Below are 18946 nucleotides of genomic sequence, written 5' to 3'. Positions count from 1 at the left end.
TACAGTCCCGGGACTTTCTCCTGGTAAATGTGATGCAAACTATTTTTTTTAATTAGCTCAAAACGTGGTGTGTTCACTACACTGAGAGGCAACAGTCTGGATAGGGTCTGCCGCTGTCTGTCCTGCTGGAACTGCCGCAAACTGTACACAGGCGCACTCGTGAGCTCCACAGGGTCTGTGATCTCCCTGCTCACTCGAAAAGCAACTGCTTTAACCATTTGCAGGAGAACACACACTTTCCACTCAGAGCAGAAGCACGACCAAAGGAGTAAATTCTCTCCACAGTGGGGGGCTGCATTTTATGTGGCAAGCTGCCAACTTTAAATAGGCTTGCCCAAAACCCGTCTAAGGTAGAGCTGGTTACAACGCCCATTATAAACAATGCCCCACGTCAGCAGGCCCAACGCACCTTTTTCACTGAGAACTGTTCAATCTGATTGTTCTTCCTTTTGAAGAGCTTCTGAACTTCTTTAAAGACAATCTGTGCCCCCTCCACATCACCGGTGGCTCCCTGACAGACTGGAAGAAACCATCATTACATTGCTTAAGTATCTGGAGGAAAATGCCACAAAGGGTTACTAGGTGGGTGATACGTGGAAATGTTCTCAGTGAGAAAATGGGAGCATCCTGCCGGTCATCCTTCCACTGACTGAACCCCTATTTCCAGGCGCTAGGTGCCCAGAGCTTCGGGGGACACAGGGGGAGGCCATGGCCCTGGTCTTCTTGCTGGGGAGACAGCCTTGTGTGCAACCAAATCATAGCGTGCAGTTCAGGGGCAGCTCACGTGCTCAGGAAGTAGACTGAAAAGGAAAGTAGGAAAAAGCCAGGAGAGGCCAAGATGATCTTGAAAGCTCCTCCTGGGAGAAGAACATCCCTGTGCCTGGAAAGAAAGTCATGGGAACCCTGTTCACTGGTGTGGACCACCTGCGGGCCGCCAGAAAGTAACACATGCGCTCGCTCCCTGAAGGAATGCGCGTGCAGCTCCAGAGGTGAGACGCACTCACGGTTTGACTGCTACCGTGTACACAGTGGTACGAGTCTTCAGAGAACCAAAGTGCTTGTGGGAAAGCTCAGAAAGAGGAGGGATTGTTTCTCTTTGGTGTGATCAAGGAAGCTTTGAGGAACTAGTTGTCAGGCTGAGCCATAAAGATGGTAAGATTTTGAGAGACCATCCTCAACCCACCCCAAGCAAAGCCTTAAAAATGAATGAAATTCTGATACATGTTACAACACAGATGAACTCTGATAACACGCTAAGTGAAATAAGCCAGACACGAAACACAGATTCTGTGACTCCACTTGTATGGGGTACAGAGAACAGTCAAACTCACGGAGACAGAGGGCAGAGTGGTGGCTGCCAGGGGCTGGGGACAGGGGACCCTGGAGAGTTACCGTCTGACAGGCACAGAGCTCCAGTTTGGGGTGACAACGCAGTTCTGGAGGCGCACAGGGGTGATGGCTGCGTTAGAAAATATGGATGTGCTTAAGGCCACTGAACTCTACCCTTAAAATGGTAAAGACGGTTAGAACAGATTTTACGTTCACATCTATTCAGCCGCACGCACAGAAACCAGCACCAGGGAAGACACCCATGGCGGCAGTGTTTCGGGTCCGGAACGCCCGCCCTCTCCAGCTCTGCCTGTCAACGTGTGCCTGTCCTTCACTGCCAGCTCACACAGCAGCTCCTGCAAGGAAGGCGCCTTCTCTGACCGCTTGACAGAGATCCTTCCCTGCCTGCACTCTCTGTCGTGGACCTATTCACACACCTCCCATCAGAGGCCCCCACACTGCACCGTCTCCTGCAACCGGCACAGTCCTGGGACTTTCCGTCTTTGGAGATAAATGCTCCTCCTTACAGCCACCATGTACATTTATTTTTTCGTGTTCTGTGTGCAACTAGATTAAAGAATTAGCTGCCCACAGTTGGCTGTGTGACCCAGTTACGCCCTAATAACTGCTGGGTTGTTGTGCTGGCCTCGCTCACTTGGGTCATCTGCCCCTCAACGTGCTGAGCCCGCGGAGGCCGCTGGGTAAACAGCTGCTACTTTCATGTGAGATGCCTGAATTCTATGAAACCACCCTTAAGGTGGGAGATACAGAACACTAATCAGCACATTGAAAATAACCCTGTTCGAACACAAGCTGCAGAGCTGTATGAAAACGCATGTCCTGCTGAGACTGCAGCAGGGCTGTGGGTACGGGCGGGCTCCACCCTGATTGCTAACGGACTGCAGCTTTAGGACATCCAGCACATACCTGCTGACCACGGCCCATTCTACCTCATTTTAAAGGACGACTTAAGGGGATGGAATGAAAGAAGATGTTTCATTAAGCCCAAATATTCAAAGAATTAAAGAGATAATTAAAATAATGTTTAGGCCCAGTCCTGAATTTTAAGTAACATAATCACTAATATGGCTGTATATAGAGAATTCATCATCAGAAGCAGAAAATGGACAACCACCACGTGGGTTTCTTTAATTTCCACCTCTACAATTCTGTAACATCACAATGGCACTCAGGCCCCTCAGGGAGCAGACAACCCTTTCGTCCACCAGGTGGCAGCATATCTTTAATTATCTCATACAATGGCAAAAACCCAAGATCCTCACATCCACATGAGACATTACAGATGTTTCTTCTGTAAGGATGTGCAGTGTTGAAATATCTTGTGTTCTGCAAAATCACGCTGTAAATACAACAGCACAAACAGGTAAAACAAGATGGGTTCAGACTACTCGAAATCTAGGCGACTTGGTAGTAACCAAGGCACTAACAATCTTAACAAAGACATAAACACAAATGAAAAGACATGTTAAAAAACGTATTTCAGAAAATAAAGCAGAGGGATGCGTTGAGGCTGCTTAGGGGGAAATGCACCACAATGGGGAAAACCTTGCAATAAGCATTTCCAAGACAGAGGATGTGACCAAACCAGCCCCGGAGGGACAGAGGGGAAGGGGCAGAGGCAGTCCTGACAGGGCCCGGGCACGCTGCACGGGGCTGCTGTTTACTGGGTAGCAGAAGCATTCACGCATCCGGGAGAACACAGCTTCAGCCTCTTCCTGCCGTGATCCCCACCCCCACCCCCGGCTGACGCGTGTGAGCTCACTCACGGCAGCAATGGTCTACTCACCTGCGGTTAAATAGGCATAATAGCACTGGGACCACCTGGACTCATTTTTTAGCCTCTCAAAGGAATCAAATGCATCCTGGAAATTCAGCTCTATCATGCTGCACCAACCTACGAAAGAAACACCATCAGTGCACAACCTCGGAGCACTGCAGCGAGACTCGGGCCCCGCCTGCCCATGAGCTGCATGTCTCTGGTCCTGCTCCCACCCCCTGTGAATGCAGGGTCAGCTACCTGAGGATTTTTCAAAAATTATTTTTCCTGTTAAATATACTTATGTGCCATTTTAAGATAAGGCATTTCTGATTTCACAACTAATTATGCTGCCAAAAAGAAAGTGACATAAAGATTTCTATAAAAATACTCCAACTTGTCACCTACAGTTGTGAGAGTGACCCAAGCACAGAGGTCCATGCCCAGGAGCAGGCGGGGGCACAGGATAAGCAGTGCCATCTGCTCACACAGAGAGTACCCACCTTGCGAAGTCTTACAGCACTCCCTCGCTCATTACTGACCCCCAGCAATTCTCAGACCACCGTGAGAGTTAAAGAGCAAGCAGTCAGCAGGTTGGTAGTGGAGCTGAGGAGAAAGCTGTCTTTTCCAGATCTAGACACCAGCAGACTAGCACTCTGGTAGGAAGGGCAGCAGGGACCATGTGAGGGATTTCATGCCCACTGTGGTAACAGGAGTCCCGTCCACCCAGCCCCTTCGAGAGGCCGAGCCCTGTGCCAGGCACTGACTCATCCCTCTGACCCCACGACAGCCCTGCGGGGCGGCTGGTGGTGCGCTCACTTCACTGGGGAGAAAACTTAAGGCATGGTGGTCCCTGCTCAGGGCCACAGGGCTCCCGGGAGGGAAGACATGAGGATCGGAGGCCAACCCTCTTTCCTGCCCATGTTACTGGCCTCCATACAGAGAAAATTCTGTATCAGGTACATCATCAGGAAGTGGTTGTGCCATCTGGGACCTGCCCCATGTACTATGGGGAAGAGGCGAACCGGAATTCAGTGCCAGATTCTAAGGGACAGGCTATGAAGTTGACATATTTTAGAGTAAGAAGTGGGGCTGATTATTTTCATCCTGTAATGGACATCAGGGCAAGATCTGAGTTAAACGCCAACTAGAGGTGAAAGATAGCATTGGACCTGAGTAAGAAAACTTAGTTCTGATTTTGCTACTTTTCTCCAGAGTTAAGTTCTGAAGTTGGGTTCAATGGTTTCTGGGCTCCTTCAGCTCTGCCACAGGCTTTCCAATGGTGTGTGGAAAAGGCCACCCAGTCAGGTCTTGTAGCCAAGGTCTTTGAAACACACTCCGGCCTACGTAGTGGCTCCCGGCAGAGTTCAGATTGCATAAATATGCATTTTGTAATGCATTAGACATCTGCTCCCCTCCCTAAACACGCAAGGCATTTAAAATATGATATCACTTACTGGGCAACTCACAATCTTTTAGTTTACACTTTTCTCTAAAAAGATTCGGGAGGACAATCATGTCCCCAGGGGGCAAGGGGTGGGCATCCTGGGGTCCTGCCCCGACAGGTGCTGACCGCCTCCCCAGCACTCTCCATTTCTCCTTCCATCTCTCCACAGTGGCTTTCGGAACCCCAATTTCCTATGTAACTCCCATCACTACCTCATCTTTCCTTCATTCCTCTCGTATGAGATACAGGATGTGACCTTCTGGTAATGCGCTGAAATTCTAAAGAGTATGAACCCCTTATTAAAAATTTAAAGTTGTATTTATGCTTCTCAGCAACTGTTACATAAAAGGATTATGGAATTACTAATATAACAGGACAGGAGAATTTCAGTTCTGTCAACAAAGTAATCTTTGCAACAACCCTGGGGAAGGAGGAGGAAATATTAAGCAAATAGCTAGTCCCAAGTCTGTTTAGAGACTGCAGAAGGGGAGGAGCCAAAGGAGGCAGCTAACGTGTGCAGGGCCCTCTGCGTGCCAGGCACCCTGCCTGGTCCTCCCGAGTGCTGTCTCACGGAACCTCAGCTGGGACAAGGGGAGGTGCCTGAACTGCCACCACAGCCGCCAGGGCGCACTCCATTCGGTCGAGGTCCCTGAGCGGGTGGGTAGGTGGAGAGCTGGGAGTGGGGTCCACGTGCCGAACCCTCTCTCACACTGCGTTTTTCTTCTCAGGTAAACATTGGTAGGACGGAGGAGAAAACAGTTTTGAATTCTAACGTACAGTCGAATGTGGAATTTACAAATGGTTTTTAGTCAATTAATTTGAGTAACACTGATAACATCTGGTATCCTAAATTCAAAATACTACAAAGAGTAAATCATAAAGAAATAATGAGATCACTGGGACAAACATTATTGCTTGTACTATGATAACAAAGTCCTGTTATTACAAGAAGGCAGCAAGCATCTTATAAAGATGCAAACGGAACACACTGACGATGGAAAAGGGCACAAGAAGGGAGGGACCGGTGGCGACAGGAAGCTGGACGGACGGCGTGCTCACCGATCTCATATAGACAGACGTGCTGGATTTCCCTCTGGTCCACAGCCAGCTCCAAAGCAGTGTGGAAGGACGTCAAGGCACTGTTGATTTGACACTGAGGGAAAATGGAACATAAAGTTACTGGCTAACATCTGTCACTAACACTACAATTTCATAATGCAAAGCATCCCTTCCCTTAACAGTCATTTAAGGCCGACTGAGCAGTACAGGAGACAGTGGCTCACAGACTCCTGGGAAAGCACTCCCGTGTGTCCCCACAGTCCTGGGCACAGAACCCCTTTGTTCAGGCGGGAGAGTCGACCAGTGAGAGCTCGGCTCACGCCACGGTCCCTGCAGCCTCCCTGCAGGCTTGTGCGACGAGGCTGCCATCTCACTATGTTCGCTTACCCAGCTCCTCGTGACCTGAGCGGCTGTCCAGGCACAGGGGCTGTGTGTGCTCTCCCCATGTGTGCCCACCGGGACCGGGGACTCTGGTCAGTGCTGCGTGACTGCGCGAGGCCGCTCCTGAGCTCAGTGAGCCCTCGGCACCCTCCCCTCATACAGCCCGCTCACTGCCCACCACACGGCCGATACTGGGCTCCGACTCGACACCAGAATGCTCTTCTCCGATGGCTTCTGGCTCTCACATCTCCTCTCCCAACACTTAAAACATTCTCTGAGGGGCCAGCTTACACTTCTGACTTTTGCATTTATCTAGCACTGTCTAGAACCTGACAGACTCTCCAATGTCTGTTCTACTTATTCCTGGTTAAACACATTGTGTTTCTGTCCACTAAAGATCTCTTTCAACATCTGCCAACCTGATGCCACAAGCACCTGGTCAGAGCACCTGTAAAACATCACCGGGAAAAAAAGGGTTAGATCAAGCCCTAAACATGGCGATGACAGCTGTTAAGTGCCATGCATCAATGATAAATATAAATCCCAAGTGCTGAGACCTGACACAGCCTACTTCCCATGACACGCGCCTGGGAGCATTCCCTTCTTGCTCTCCTGGTGCCTGTGCCACCCATGCCCCCACCCTGCCCTGCAGACAACCTTCTCTCCGTGCCGCCCTCTGCTGCTCTTCCCCACGCCCTTTCCAAAGCCCCACTGCCCCCCTCTCCCCCAGGCAGGGGCATGGAGGGTCTTGGAAGAGGGGCTGCCAGCTTCCCTTGGAACCAGCCCCTACCACATTTCTCATCTTCTTTAGTGATGCATGGTCACTGTGGGAGGCCTCTTGGACACAATGCACCTCGGGGATGAGTCAGCCAGATCTGCAGGACGGTCTGTGACTCAGGAGCATTGTAAGCCCAGTGACTCACTTCCCAAGGCCACAGCTGGTGCAGTAACCGCTCATGCTCCACAGGAACACTTTACTCTGTGGTCAGAAGGTCAGACCACAGCGTTTGATCCTCTTATGAATGCCTACGAGAGCTACACGCCACAGTATCACTAATTCCTGTCCCTATGTAGCTAAACATGCAGGGAAGGGGAACTCCCAGGAACGCATGGGGCCCACAGCTCTGAAGCCAGACGTGCACACTGACTGTGAGTACGAGGCCAAAGGACCAAGGGGTGAGAGGTCAGTCTCTCAGGAAGCACCTGCGTGTGCAGAGAGAGGGAGCAGCACAGCCGTCACAACCAACTTTCCCCTTTGTGGAGGAACAGTCTTTTCCTGCATCAAACACAGAGTCAATTTAGTGTGTTTACACAGAAACCAAGGTGTTAGTGACTGTCCGTTTCATGCACACCTCCAGTTCACCAACTTAATGACATTCACCTATCACGCTCAGGATATTTCTGAATGGGCGACTACCGGCACCCTGTCCACAACTGGGGCTTAAGGCATGACTGTACATGACACCACACCCTTCAGAAAACAGGTAACAAAGTAATATTTGTATCAATATCCCTTCTCTTAATTCTTTCAAAAACTCCCTGAGCTGGACGTGTGTTAGTTCCATTTTCAGGTGAAGAAACTTGAGTTCCAAAAGGTTAAGTAGCTTGGTCAAGGTCAACAAGCGAGCAATTGACTAGTATTCAAACTCTTCTCCAATTCCCTCCACAGTATGCATTTTTTCCCACCCAGGGAGAGTGTATGCAGGTGTGATTAAGGACCTTGGGATGGAGGGAGTATCCTGGATTCCCCAGGTGGGCCTTGTATTCAACCACAAGTGTCCTTACGAAAGGGAGGCGGCGAGAGTGGACACACACGGAAGAGGCGGCGATGTGACTGCAGAGGCACAGACTGGAGTGGTGTGGCCACAAGCCCGGGAATGCAGGCAGCCACCAGTGGTTTCACAGGCAAGAAACAGAGTCTCCTGAGAGCCTCCAGAGGGGGCGCTGCCGGGAAAACACCTTGATGTTTCATCCCAGGGAACTGGTTTAGGACTTCTAGCCTCCACAACTACAAGAAAATAGTCCTGTTGTTTTAAACCACCAAATTTGTAGTAATTTGCTATACAGACTTAGAAAACTAATACTGCATACTTCAAATTATCGTGCTTTTCCTGTTTTAATCACTCTAATAGAAACAGAACGTACTCAGACCATTTTCAGATCTTAACGACATTATCCCCAGAACAAGCATGAGTCTGAAATTAATTCTAGTTCTGTTCTGATCACTCACTGAGGAATCACAATGAAGTTATTAAAATAGTGGAAACGTTTTGCCTTCTTTTTCACCAAAATAATTTAAAATAAAAATGCTCTGTGGGAGTTTTTAATAAAATATCCACGACACAGCAGAGAAAGGAGAATTATCCTCAATTTGGTACTCATTTCCCAGTTTCATTTTTCAAAGAAATACACCCACCTTGGCTGGCAGATCATAGAAAAAACAGGCCGGTATGAAACAGCCACTGGGACAAGCACCAGGCAGTGAGCACCTTACAACACACACTTCCATCTCATGCATTACACACCGACACGCTGTCGTAAAAACTACCTAAGGCTTCATTGGTAAAATGAGAAAAACACTAGCTGGTTTTATCTGCCTCCAGAGGAAACCATAAAGAACGAAAGCACAAGTCTTTGCCAAATTCAACGGAGCATATTTACTGCCAAATTAAAATCAGCATAATTGATAGCTACTGCACTGTTACTATAAAGATGCAGCACATTTTTCATTATTTGGGACTTCTTTCTCGACAGGTGCACCCTTGGGAATTTTCTACCACTTGCAGCAACTGGAAAGGGATGTGCTGCTCCAGTTTACTTCCTAAGTGGATCTCGCTGGTGTGTAGGAAAACTTTGGAGTTTTGCTCATTGATTTTGCGTATGTCATGCTATGACACTCTTATGAATTCTCGTAACTGTTTTTTTTCTTGAGTTTTCCAGGGATTATTAAGTCATTTGTAAATACCAGCAGCTATTTTACATTTTAAAAAATGATTTGCAATAGACTTAATCAGCTGGGACCACCGGTTAACATACTGAACATCAGCAGGTACGGCATGCATGCTTGCTCTATCTGCCTTTAATAAGGATGTTCTGAAGTTGCACCGTCTAGATTGTTACGCATTTTTAGAGGTGCCATTTTTATCAAACAGAGCTCCTTTCTACTTCTAATTAGCTACTAGCCCACATGGCATTTCACAGCACTTTCCATTCGGTGCCACCGGGACATCCACCGACGGGCAGGTGTGGTTCCACCCACTGCTTCCTCAACATGGGGAAGGGCAGAACGGCGTCTCCTGAGGCTGAGCCACGCTTGCCTTCATGGGATACATGCTACCAGGCCCATATACGTCCTTCTAAACGACATCACTGGATTTAACTTGCTAGTATTTATTTATAATGTCTACATTTAGAATGAAGTTGACTTACACTTTTTCCTTCGTGCCCACCTCTGTGAGTGTGATGTCAGGTAATGTCAGAATTTGCTGACTTGTAGAAAACATTTCCAGTATTTTCTATGCTCTAGAACTACGTAAATAACTAGGTTCACTATAAAGCCATGCCTTTCAATAGAACGATTCATTTAAAATGCTTAAATTACAATATTTTTTTTCTTTTAACAAGCACACAGTGTAACAAAGAATATCACATTTTTGTTGATAGTACCAGATTTCAGTGCCAGACGTCATACCCAACACAATTGTGAATTCTTGGGAATAATTTGTTGTCTATACCCTCAGGGGATGCCGACTGGAATTGGGGCAGATGAGCAGGGAGCAGCAAAAGGGATGGACAAGGACTGGCCGATGAGCCTGGAGGGAAAGAGGAGCACCTGGTCCCTGCGGCCAAGGGGAGGAGAGAGGGTGAGCACACGGAACAGAAGCCCAGGCCGGAGCAAATCAGTCTGCTCAGAACAGTTGATGGGGATGGTGTGTTTACAGAGAGAATGTTGAACAAATGCAAAAAGAATCTAAGAAGAGGTCTCTGAAATTTCTAGTTAATACAATTCCATACATAAGAAAGGGACTACCCAATGTGAGCAACAGGAGACATGAAAGAGACTTTGCAAATGGGCAAAAGCTGATGGTGACCTTGAGCCGTATCTCAGGAAATGTGGCCGGGGAGCTCAGCAAGTCCCTAAGAACTGGATCGCAATGAACACCATGCTACTGCTGACTATGCATGCAAACTGCAGATTAGTGAGTCATACACAGATTTCTGTATGATGGCATGTTTTATGAATCTCCACCTGTCCTTTCATGGTCTGCACAAATTTCGGACATGAGAACTCCCCCAGAGCCTGTTGTAAATGACTAGAAGAAACAGATCTTCAACTGGTGATTACAGTCAACACTCCACTCTAGCAAAGAGTGAACAGTAGTTATTTCTGGAACACAAGACTTTTACCTGCCCTTTGAGGTGGGTAAATGATGTTGTAATTTATTATGTTCCCAAATGAAGATGCATTATGTAGACATAACAAGGTAGCTGAAGATGTGTGTCTTGACGACAGAGCCTGTAAAGAATGCCGCCTTCACAAGCCTGTTCTGGACTCATCATCGGCATCACAAAACCTAACATGGGGTGCTCTCATCACGTGGCAGGTAAGATGACAGAAACCTCGGTGGCTCCATCGGACAACCGTGTGCTTTGCTGAGGGCCATACGACTGTTAGAGGTGCTGGAGGGAACTGGTCCTGTTCCCACTCCGGGCCAGCACTCCTCCCTCACCTCCCGGCTCCACTGCCGCCGCCTCCACCCCCGCCGGCCTCCCTCTCTCCCTCGATCCCACCCACCCCCGCCAGCCCCACCCATAATGAGCACCCATTCATTGGGCACTTTCCTTTTACTGCGTTGTCATGCATGTATTCACAGTGCCCTGTTCACAATTCAATTTTAAATTTCTTTTGGAGCAGGGCCTTTTTCTATTTCTTTTGGCATCCCCCAGAAGGCCTTTTAGATCATGGGTAACAACTCTCTGATTTACATACAAATAGTGGAATACAGTATTTATGTTTTCAGCATCTCCATATGAATGGACAATAATCCCCTTGGAAAGTGAGTTATGTAACCAAAAGCACCACTAATGGTAGAGGAGCTAAATAATGCACCAGCTACAAGAGTTCCTTGGTCTCTCAAGAATTATGCACATTATTTTCACAAAACCTGTGATGCAAAGTGCTTCCTACTGGATTTACAACACAGCTACAGTTCTGTCTGCATGAGAAAAGCCCGGCCAAGCACCACGTGCTCAGTGCTTCATCATATCCACGTTACACTACTTCAGGCTGACATGGAAGTCACTGCCCTATTTCTTTCCAGATGGGACAGGCTCCAAAAGTTCAGACAGCCAGTATGTGGAAAAGCCCATCAGTTACACCATACTGCCTTTAAAAATTACAGAAAAGAAATTTATATGAAAAACAGTACTCAATTTGAAATAAATGGGTTCATGTAGAAGATGCTGTCAAACACCAAAGAAGATAATGCAAAGAATTAACTCAGAAAAACAAAGACCGCAGAAATATGGAACCCGCTAACGTAGAGTAGTCACACTACTCAAAAGAAGACAGCAATTCAAGACAAGCAGAAAAACCTAGAAAACGGATGGAGAAGACCTAGTATGCACAGAGGCTTGTGTGAGAGAAACAAACAGAAGCCATAATCAGGAAAGTGACTCTGAAAAGTCTCCCTAGAATTGAATGGCATTCTCTGCAAAGGCTGTCAAATGGGCAAGCTGTTTTGCGGGTTTCTTTCAAAGAGAAATTAAAGACAAGCTGTAAAAAGCAGAAATAATCCCAGGTAGTTGGTTTTGAAGATTAAAAAAACATAAAAATTGTAGCCCTGGCTGGCGTAGGTCAGTGGATTGAGCGCAGGCTGGAAACCAAAGTGTCCCAGGTTCGATTCCCAGCCAGGGTACATTCTTGGGTTGCAGGCCATAACCCCCAGCAACAGCACATTGATGTCTCTCTCTCTATCTCTATCTCCCTCCCTTCCCTCCCTAAAAATAAAAATAAAAATCTTAAAAAAAACCATAAAAATTGTATAAACCTTGTTGAGATATATTCCACACACAGGCACATCCTGGAGATGAGAGTTTAGCTACGAATCACAGCAATAAAGTGAGTGTCACAGTGAAGTGAGATATATGAAATTCTAGGTTTTCCAATGCATGTAAGTTCTATTTACGCTATGTTGTAGTCTAAGTGTGCACTAGCATTTTGTCTAAAAACAAACAAACAAACAATGTACCTACCTTAATTAAAAATACCTTAGGGCTAAAAAACGTTAACCATCATCTGAGATGTTATGTAATAACATCAAAGATCACTGACCCACAGATCAACATAACAAATGCAATAACGAGAAAGTTTGAAAGATCGCAAGGATTACCAAACTACGACACAGAGACATGAAGTGAGCAACAGCTCCTGGAAAAACAGCACTGACAGACTCGCTCGACCCAGGGCTGCCTCAGACCTTCAATCTGCACAACACACACCATCTGCAAAGCACAGTAAAGCGAAGGGCAGTAAAACAAGGTGTGCCTGTATCAGACGCTTGGGTAGCTTTTAGCATATTCATAGAACCACACACTTTCAAAGCTGGAAGAAATCTTAAAACTTATGAGTCTATTGTTTCTCAAAGTGCGTTATATTGAACCCTGTAATTTTAGAGGATGCTGTATGAAAAGAATTTTCCTGGTCAAATGAATTGGGTAAACATGACCTGCGTACCTGCACACTCTATCTTTGCAACGTTATGTTGCAAAACGAAGTCTCTGGGGAGCCCCAGAACATTCCCATTGACCTGACATGGAAGCTCGTCTCACAGAACATGTACAAACTTGCCATCAAAGCAGGGCTCCGGGGCGGATGCCTCAGAAACCCCATCTGTTCTAACCCCTAATTTTCCAGGTAAAAACATGGAGTGCCGTGGCAGGCTGACCGACCTGACTGGGGTCTCACAGCTCTCCCAAACTGTCGGACATGCGGGCAGCCATTGGAAGCAGAGTGTTTTCACCATTTATGGCAGGGCTGGGGCCAGAGCTCCAGACTCCGAGGCCGTGTTCTCTCTACGATGCTACAGACCCGGTGCTTCAAGCCGGAAGCTCTGAAGCAATGTGCCAACCAAGGCCGATGGCTTCCAAGTCCTCCACAAGAAAGCACAGAGGAATGAGAACTACTACATTAAATGTAGCCTTAAGACAGCAGTGTGCCCAAACACTATGAGTCCAAAGTCATAAAAACAGAAAAGTTCAATATGATACTATGACAAAATATAAAATTTCATAGAAAAGTTCTGGACAAGGGGTAGAGAAAAGGGAGAAATTCTATTTCCTAAGCTTGGCTCTACAGGGGCCCTCAAGGGGAGCCCACTGCACACTTACCAGCGTGAGAAGAGTAAGGAACACAGAAGCATCGGAACCCTGAGTGCACGGGTGCGTGAACCCATGTTTAAAACAGGAGGAAAAACAAGTAAGAACACTATGATCATCTTTTCAATCTGATAATAAGGAAAAATCTGTCCAAACCAGGTACTCAGGAAGGGAAACAGACAAGGACAATAAACACAACTCTGAAGACTAAATGAAAACAATACACACGCATCTTGTACCCAATTAACTATGAGCAAGAAACTCCTCCCTGGGAAAGGTGATCTGCACTGAGAAACAGGACGAAATGCTCTGCTGCTTCCTGGGTCAGCGCTCTGCCACCTGTCTCTCTCCATGAAACACTTCGTCTCCACTAAGGTCAGCTCTCTCGTGTCTGGCCTTTTCTTGGACCCGGTGGGCTTTCTTCAGGGTACCCTCCGTGCTTCCACCTCCACAGCAAACTCCTACTGACTCCCCAAGAGAAGCCCGCATACCCTACCTCAAGGCTGTCTTTCCCAGCTGTGAAGGTTGCGCCATAGGCCAGTCATACCATGTTTCATCCTCCGAGAGGCCAGTTTTGGTTTCTCAAAGCCAGGCCACGCCAGCCTCCACTCACCTGCTATTTGGTCCTGATCCCCTCCAGTGCACGAACTCGGTCACTGTTGCCACATTTGCACCGCAGCCCTGACAGCAGCCACAGCGGCACCATCAGCATTACCACCAGCAACCAGCGCAAAGGCCTCCCAGATTTCCACCTCACTGAATGCTCACAGCAAACTGCACCTTAGGTACCTCTCAGGTTCCCACTCACTGAGGAGGGAAGGAAGGTTTAAAGAGATCAAGGGCATCATCAAAAGTCACTCAGCCAAAGTAAGGAGCCAGCACTCAGCTTGGAAAGGTGCCCTCCAGCGCCGAGCCCTTGTGCACAGGCTACCGCCAGGCTGAGGACAAGGGCCACGCACACCTCAAACACAGGACCAGACAGAGCCAGCCTCGGCACACAATGTACCAAGTGACAAAAATGAGATTAATCACAACAAAAGACACATGGCAATAAACATTTAATAACACTGAACCTTCAGGCAGCTGATGGGGCTCAAAGCAGGCCACCCCCAAACATGCCACTTTGGCATATTGATTATTTTGAATTAAAGTCACTAGAAAAACAGCTGGTGCAGGGAGGACACCCTGACGTCTTCTCTGTTCCCCCCGAAGGAAGAAAGCAAGTCTCCACGGGAAAGGTACTCTCTGTGTTCCAGGATGTAGAGGCACGATCTTATTGCCAGAGACAGGGAATCCAGGACTGAGAGGGCTGTGTAAACACACCCTGCTTAGTTTCTTAACTAATTAGTCCCCTAGCCTAAGTTTCTTCGTCTTGTGAGTTCTTCACAAATGTGTTGATTCTTTGTGTAAAAGGAAAAACAGCCTGCTCTGGCCATTTCTTTAGGTCAATATTTATGGAACCTCCATACATCTGAAAGCAGTAACATATATATTACACATATAATAGATATTATACATGTAACTTATTAGCAAGAAAAACTAAGTATATGTAACAGTGGAACTGCTGGGCCACATGGCATATCTAGGTTCAAGGACCTGAGGAGCTGTCACACTGCTTTCCAAAGTGCCTGAACTGCTTTACCCTCACCCCAGCAATGAATGAGGATTCCAGTTCTCCACATGCATGTCTACACTTGTTACTGGCTTTTAAAAATTTTTTAAACTGATTCTAGAGAGGGGAAGGGGGGGAGAAAAAGAAGGAGAGAAACATCAATGTGACAGAGAAACACCATTTGGTTGCCTCCTGCACACACTCTGACTGGGAAATGAACCCACAACCTAGGCTGTGTGCCCTGACCAGGAATCGAACCTGTGACCTTTCGGTTTGCAGGACAATGCCCAACCAACTGACCCACAATGGCCAGGGCTTTTCTGTTTTTATAATAGCTAGGCAAGCGAAGAGGAAATAGCATCTTGCTTGGTTTTGATTTGCATTTCTTCATGACTTACGGTGTTGAGCATATTTTCATGTGCTTATTGGTCATTTGCATATCTTCTTTGAAGAAATGTCTCTTCATATCCTTTGTCTATTCTTTTAATTGGGTTATTTGTCTTTTAATGATTGAGTTGTTAGACTTCTCTTCATATTCTAGATATAAGTCCCTTATCAGGTCTACAACTTGCAAATATTTTCTCCCATTATGTGTACTGTCTTTTCAGTTTCTTGATAGTACTCACTGCAACACAAAAGTTTCTCATTTTGATGTACTGCAGTTCCATTTACTTTGTTGTTGTGCTTTCAATGTGTCTGAGAACCCACTGTCTGACCCAAGAGTTTCATAGTTTTAGCTCTTGTATTTAGGTCTATGATCCATTTTGCATTAATTCTTGTGTATGGTATGGGGTAGTGGGTCCAACTTCATTCTTTTCAGAGGATACTCACTTGTCCCAGCACCATTTGTGGAAAAGACTATTCTTTGCCCATTGACTCTGCAGCTCAATTAGGTTATATTGCCACCTTAACAATACTGAGTCTTCTGATACATGAACATGAGATGTCTTATCGGTAACACTTTAACAACTATCTTTAAACTGCTTTAATTTTCATCATTATGAAAATAACAACAAGTACAAGAACTATGCAGCAGAAAACTGCTGCTGACCCCACGCACAAAATCACAGATCGTACTCTTGACCACTATTTCTTGAGTATAACGTCTCCTCATTCAGCAAGGGCTACAGAGCTCTTTTGACTCTTTGATCTTACTAATGACTCCACTGAAGCTAGAACCCAAGGAAACAGCTCAAGGGAAACTAGGCTAAGATAGGTATTGCAGTAGTTGCTATCACAGTGAAATAGTGCAAAGTACTTTGGAAAAAGCCACAGTCCATTCTCCCAACAATAATCTCCCGGCAGGGCAATACCAAATTGCCTTAACACAATGGAAATGATTAACACAATGGAAATCTGAACAGTCTTCATAGCAGTTACAAAAACTGTGTCAAAACATGTAAACATTAGATTTGTTAAAAAAAATAAAGTCTCGTGTGATTAAAGATCACAAAATAATTTAAAGTAAAACAGAATTACCACTTGCTTATTTTTATAAATTTGCTTGATATCTTAAAATAAACTACTACACATGTGTTTTAAAATGAGAGGTCCTTCTTGTCACCTGTAGCACACAGAAGGACATGTGACAACCACTTACTTATATGGGATTCGGCATTAGCACTGCTGAGTAGCAGAATCCACTTAGCAATACTGCTATCAATGACTCCTAACCATTGAGTATGCATTTAATCCCACCCTTGGGACTGGGGCTAATACAGGTATGGGAAAGCTCATCCTCTCAGGCATATTTAGTGAGCTCAGGGGCATGAATCAGTATTACCCTTCTACTTGCTTTCTAACCCGACAGCCTGTAAAGATAGAGTTTAAGTCTAGCAATAGAAGTATTTAACTTATTTGCAATTTTACTATCATCTCATTTCAGTGAACAGAGTCATTAAACCACACGATAAGAATTTATCTACCTGGAAAATACACAGAGAAATAGCATCCATCTCTCCTCCACCAGAATAAATCAATTTCTCATCTGTGTAGTTCAAAGAATAAGCAGCAACCTGAGTTTCTGGTGCCTGAAGTAATAGACAGCCATGTAGGACGCAGGGAGGGAAGACTGCAATTAACAGAAGAACTCCGGGAGTTATTTCTCTTCCTGTGTTGCCTTTTCTCTAATCCTATAAATAACAACATTACATCATGCTGGCCAAACGTGCTGTTCTAATACGAGAGGGAGGCTTGCTTGTCTACAGATGCAAGGAAACGCTGCTACCAAACAGCTCTGATGACAGTCAGATGGCCCGGAGTCGGGGAGCACAGGCCCTGCCCTGCTCCGGATCTGGCACTTCTGCCCTGGCCCGTGCTCCACAGCCCCCCAGAACCTCCTGTCACCTCTCGCTACCTGGCAGATTCATCACCAGAGGTGTCAACCTCCACCTTTTTGTTCCTGCAACAATCGTGTGAGCTCACGGGCTGAAAAGCAACACAGACCTCCCACTTATTCTGCAGAACACCCATGAAAAATGTGATTTTATTGTTAAAAAAGTCTGAAGGGAAAGCACTACAGCCAGTTGTTAAAAGGTACCTCAGACAACTGAAGATGCTGACAGTAAAGGCGGAAGAGAGTTTCAGAGACAGGACAGCACTCGCTGGGGCAGAGTGGGAACGCCCTTCACACAGAACTTCATTGGTACAGAAAATAGGGCAAAAAACCCCACCCTCCGGGAAGGAAATGGGACCTAAATAAGGCAAAGTGAAGGTCAGCTGTCAAAGCGGTCCCTGCAGGGACCTCTGCTCACGAAGGAGGGAAACCACAGACTACCATACCCTTTTGTCAGCAGGAAGGGGGTGGGGTGCAAAGCCGGAGAGCGGGCTGCCTGACAAGGTTGCTTCTCAGCAAGGACAGGGAAGGCAGCTTCAACAAGACACAGGTCACGCGATAAGGGCACACACACATAAAAGGTAGAGTTCACTATCACCTCTCCAGAGGCCCTCCTCGTCACCCCGAGGCCTTGGGCAAACGTCCATTCTGTCCTCAGGAAGTGGTGCTGCAGCTGCTGCAGCTCTTTGAGGCAGCGACAGTCCAGCCCTGCCAGGCTGAGCCTGCGGAGTTCAGGGGCTCAGGTCTCCTCAGCTCCCAGCAAGGAGCACAGACTTCATTTAAATCCAGCTGCTTTTCACCTCATTTACATGCATTTCATCAATCTCTTTAGACTCACACGTCTTCAACCAGCACACCAGAATTTAAATATCTGATTCTGTACCCTCCTTCGGAGGCCATCCTCTTATTCTCGTTGTCAAGACATTTTTGTACTGTCCTCAGAACTGGCTTTAGGGGACGGTGTAGGTGCCACACAAGAAGAGTAGACCGTCCTTGATGACCATCCTCCTTTCTTAACAAAGAAATGGTGTCACTCACATTGATCAACGGATTTCCGGCAACTAGACTCATTTAGTCATTCAACATATACCAAGGGCCAGTCTTGTGCTAGACTCAGAACTCTGCTCCAAAAACCAAACCCAATATTCAAAATGCCAGCATGCAGGATGTTCAAAAAGTATGGATCCAAGCTCAGAAGACAGTTTCAAATAAGAGTGCTGAGTTCCAGCCAACATGGAGGCTTAGGTAGAAACACTTAGTTTCCTTACACAACCAAAGGAAGGACAACAACCAAGGATAAGCTATCACTTAGAATGGAAGGGGAGATAAAGTGCTTCCCAGATAAGGTCAAGTTAAAGCAGTTCATCATCACCAAGCCCTTATTATATGAAATATTAAAGGGACTTATCTAAGAAAAAGAAGATCAAAACTATGAACAGTAAAATGACAACAAACTTATAATTACCAACAACTGAACCTAAAAAAACAAAAACAAAAACTAAGCAAAGAACTAGAACAGGAACAGATTCACAGAAACAGAGATTACATGGAGGGTTATCAGCAGGAGGGGAATAGGAAGAATGCGGGGCGGGGGGGGAGGTACAGGGAATGAGAAGCATAAATGGCAGG

At 46.4% G+C, this 18946-nt stretch overlaps 1 protein-coding gene across 1 annotated transcript in view; it reads right to left on the bottom strand.

The window, feature by feature from the left end:
• The window catches only part of TTC39C (tetratricopeptide repeat domain 39C), a 97502-nt gene that overhangs the window by 8699 nt on the left and 69857 nt on the right, over positions 1 to 18946 (bottom strand). Inside the window, exons 7-9 of the mRNA XM_045850092.1 lie at positions 5613 to 5706; positions 3137 to 3244; positions 410 to 519 (exon numbers count right to left, since the gene is read on the bottom strand). Coding sequence (XP_045706048.1) covers positions 410 to 519; positions 3137 to 3244; positions 5613 to 5706 — 312 coding nt within the window. The remainder of the gene's footprint in view (positions 1 to 409; positions 520 to 3136; positions 3245 to 5612; positions 5707 to 18946) is intronic.

Source organism: Phyllostomus hastatus, unplaced genomic scaffold (assembly GCF_019186645.2).
Source record: "Phyllostomus hastatus isolate PE091 unplaced genomic scaffold, TTU_PhHast_1.1 phas_contig_80, whole genome shotgun sequence".
Taxonomy (NCBI): Eukaryota; Metazoa; Chordata; class Mammalia; order Chiroptera; family Phyllostomidae; genus Phyllostomus; species Phyllostomus hastatus.
Note: the sequence above shows the minus strand (reverse complement) of the source record. Positions and strands in the feature narration are given on the sequence as shown.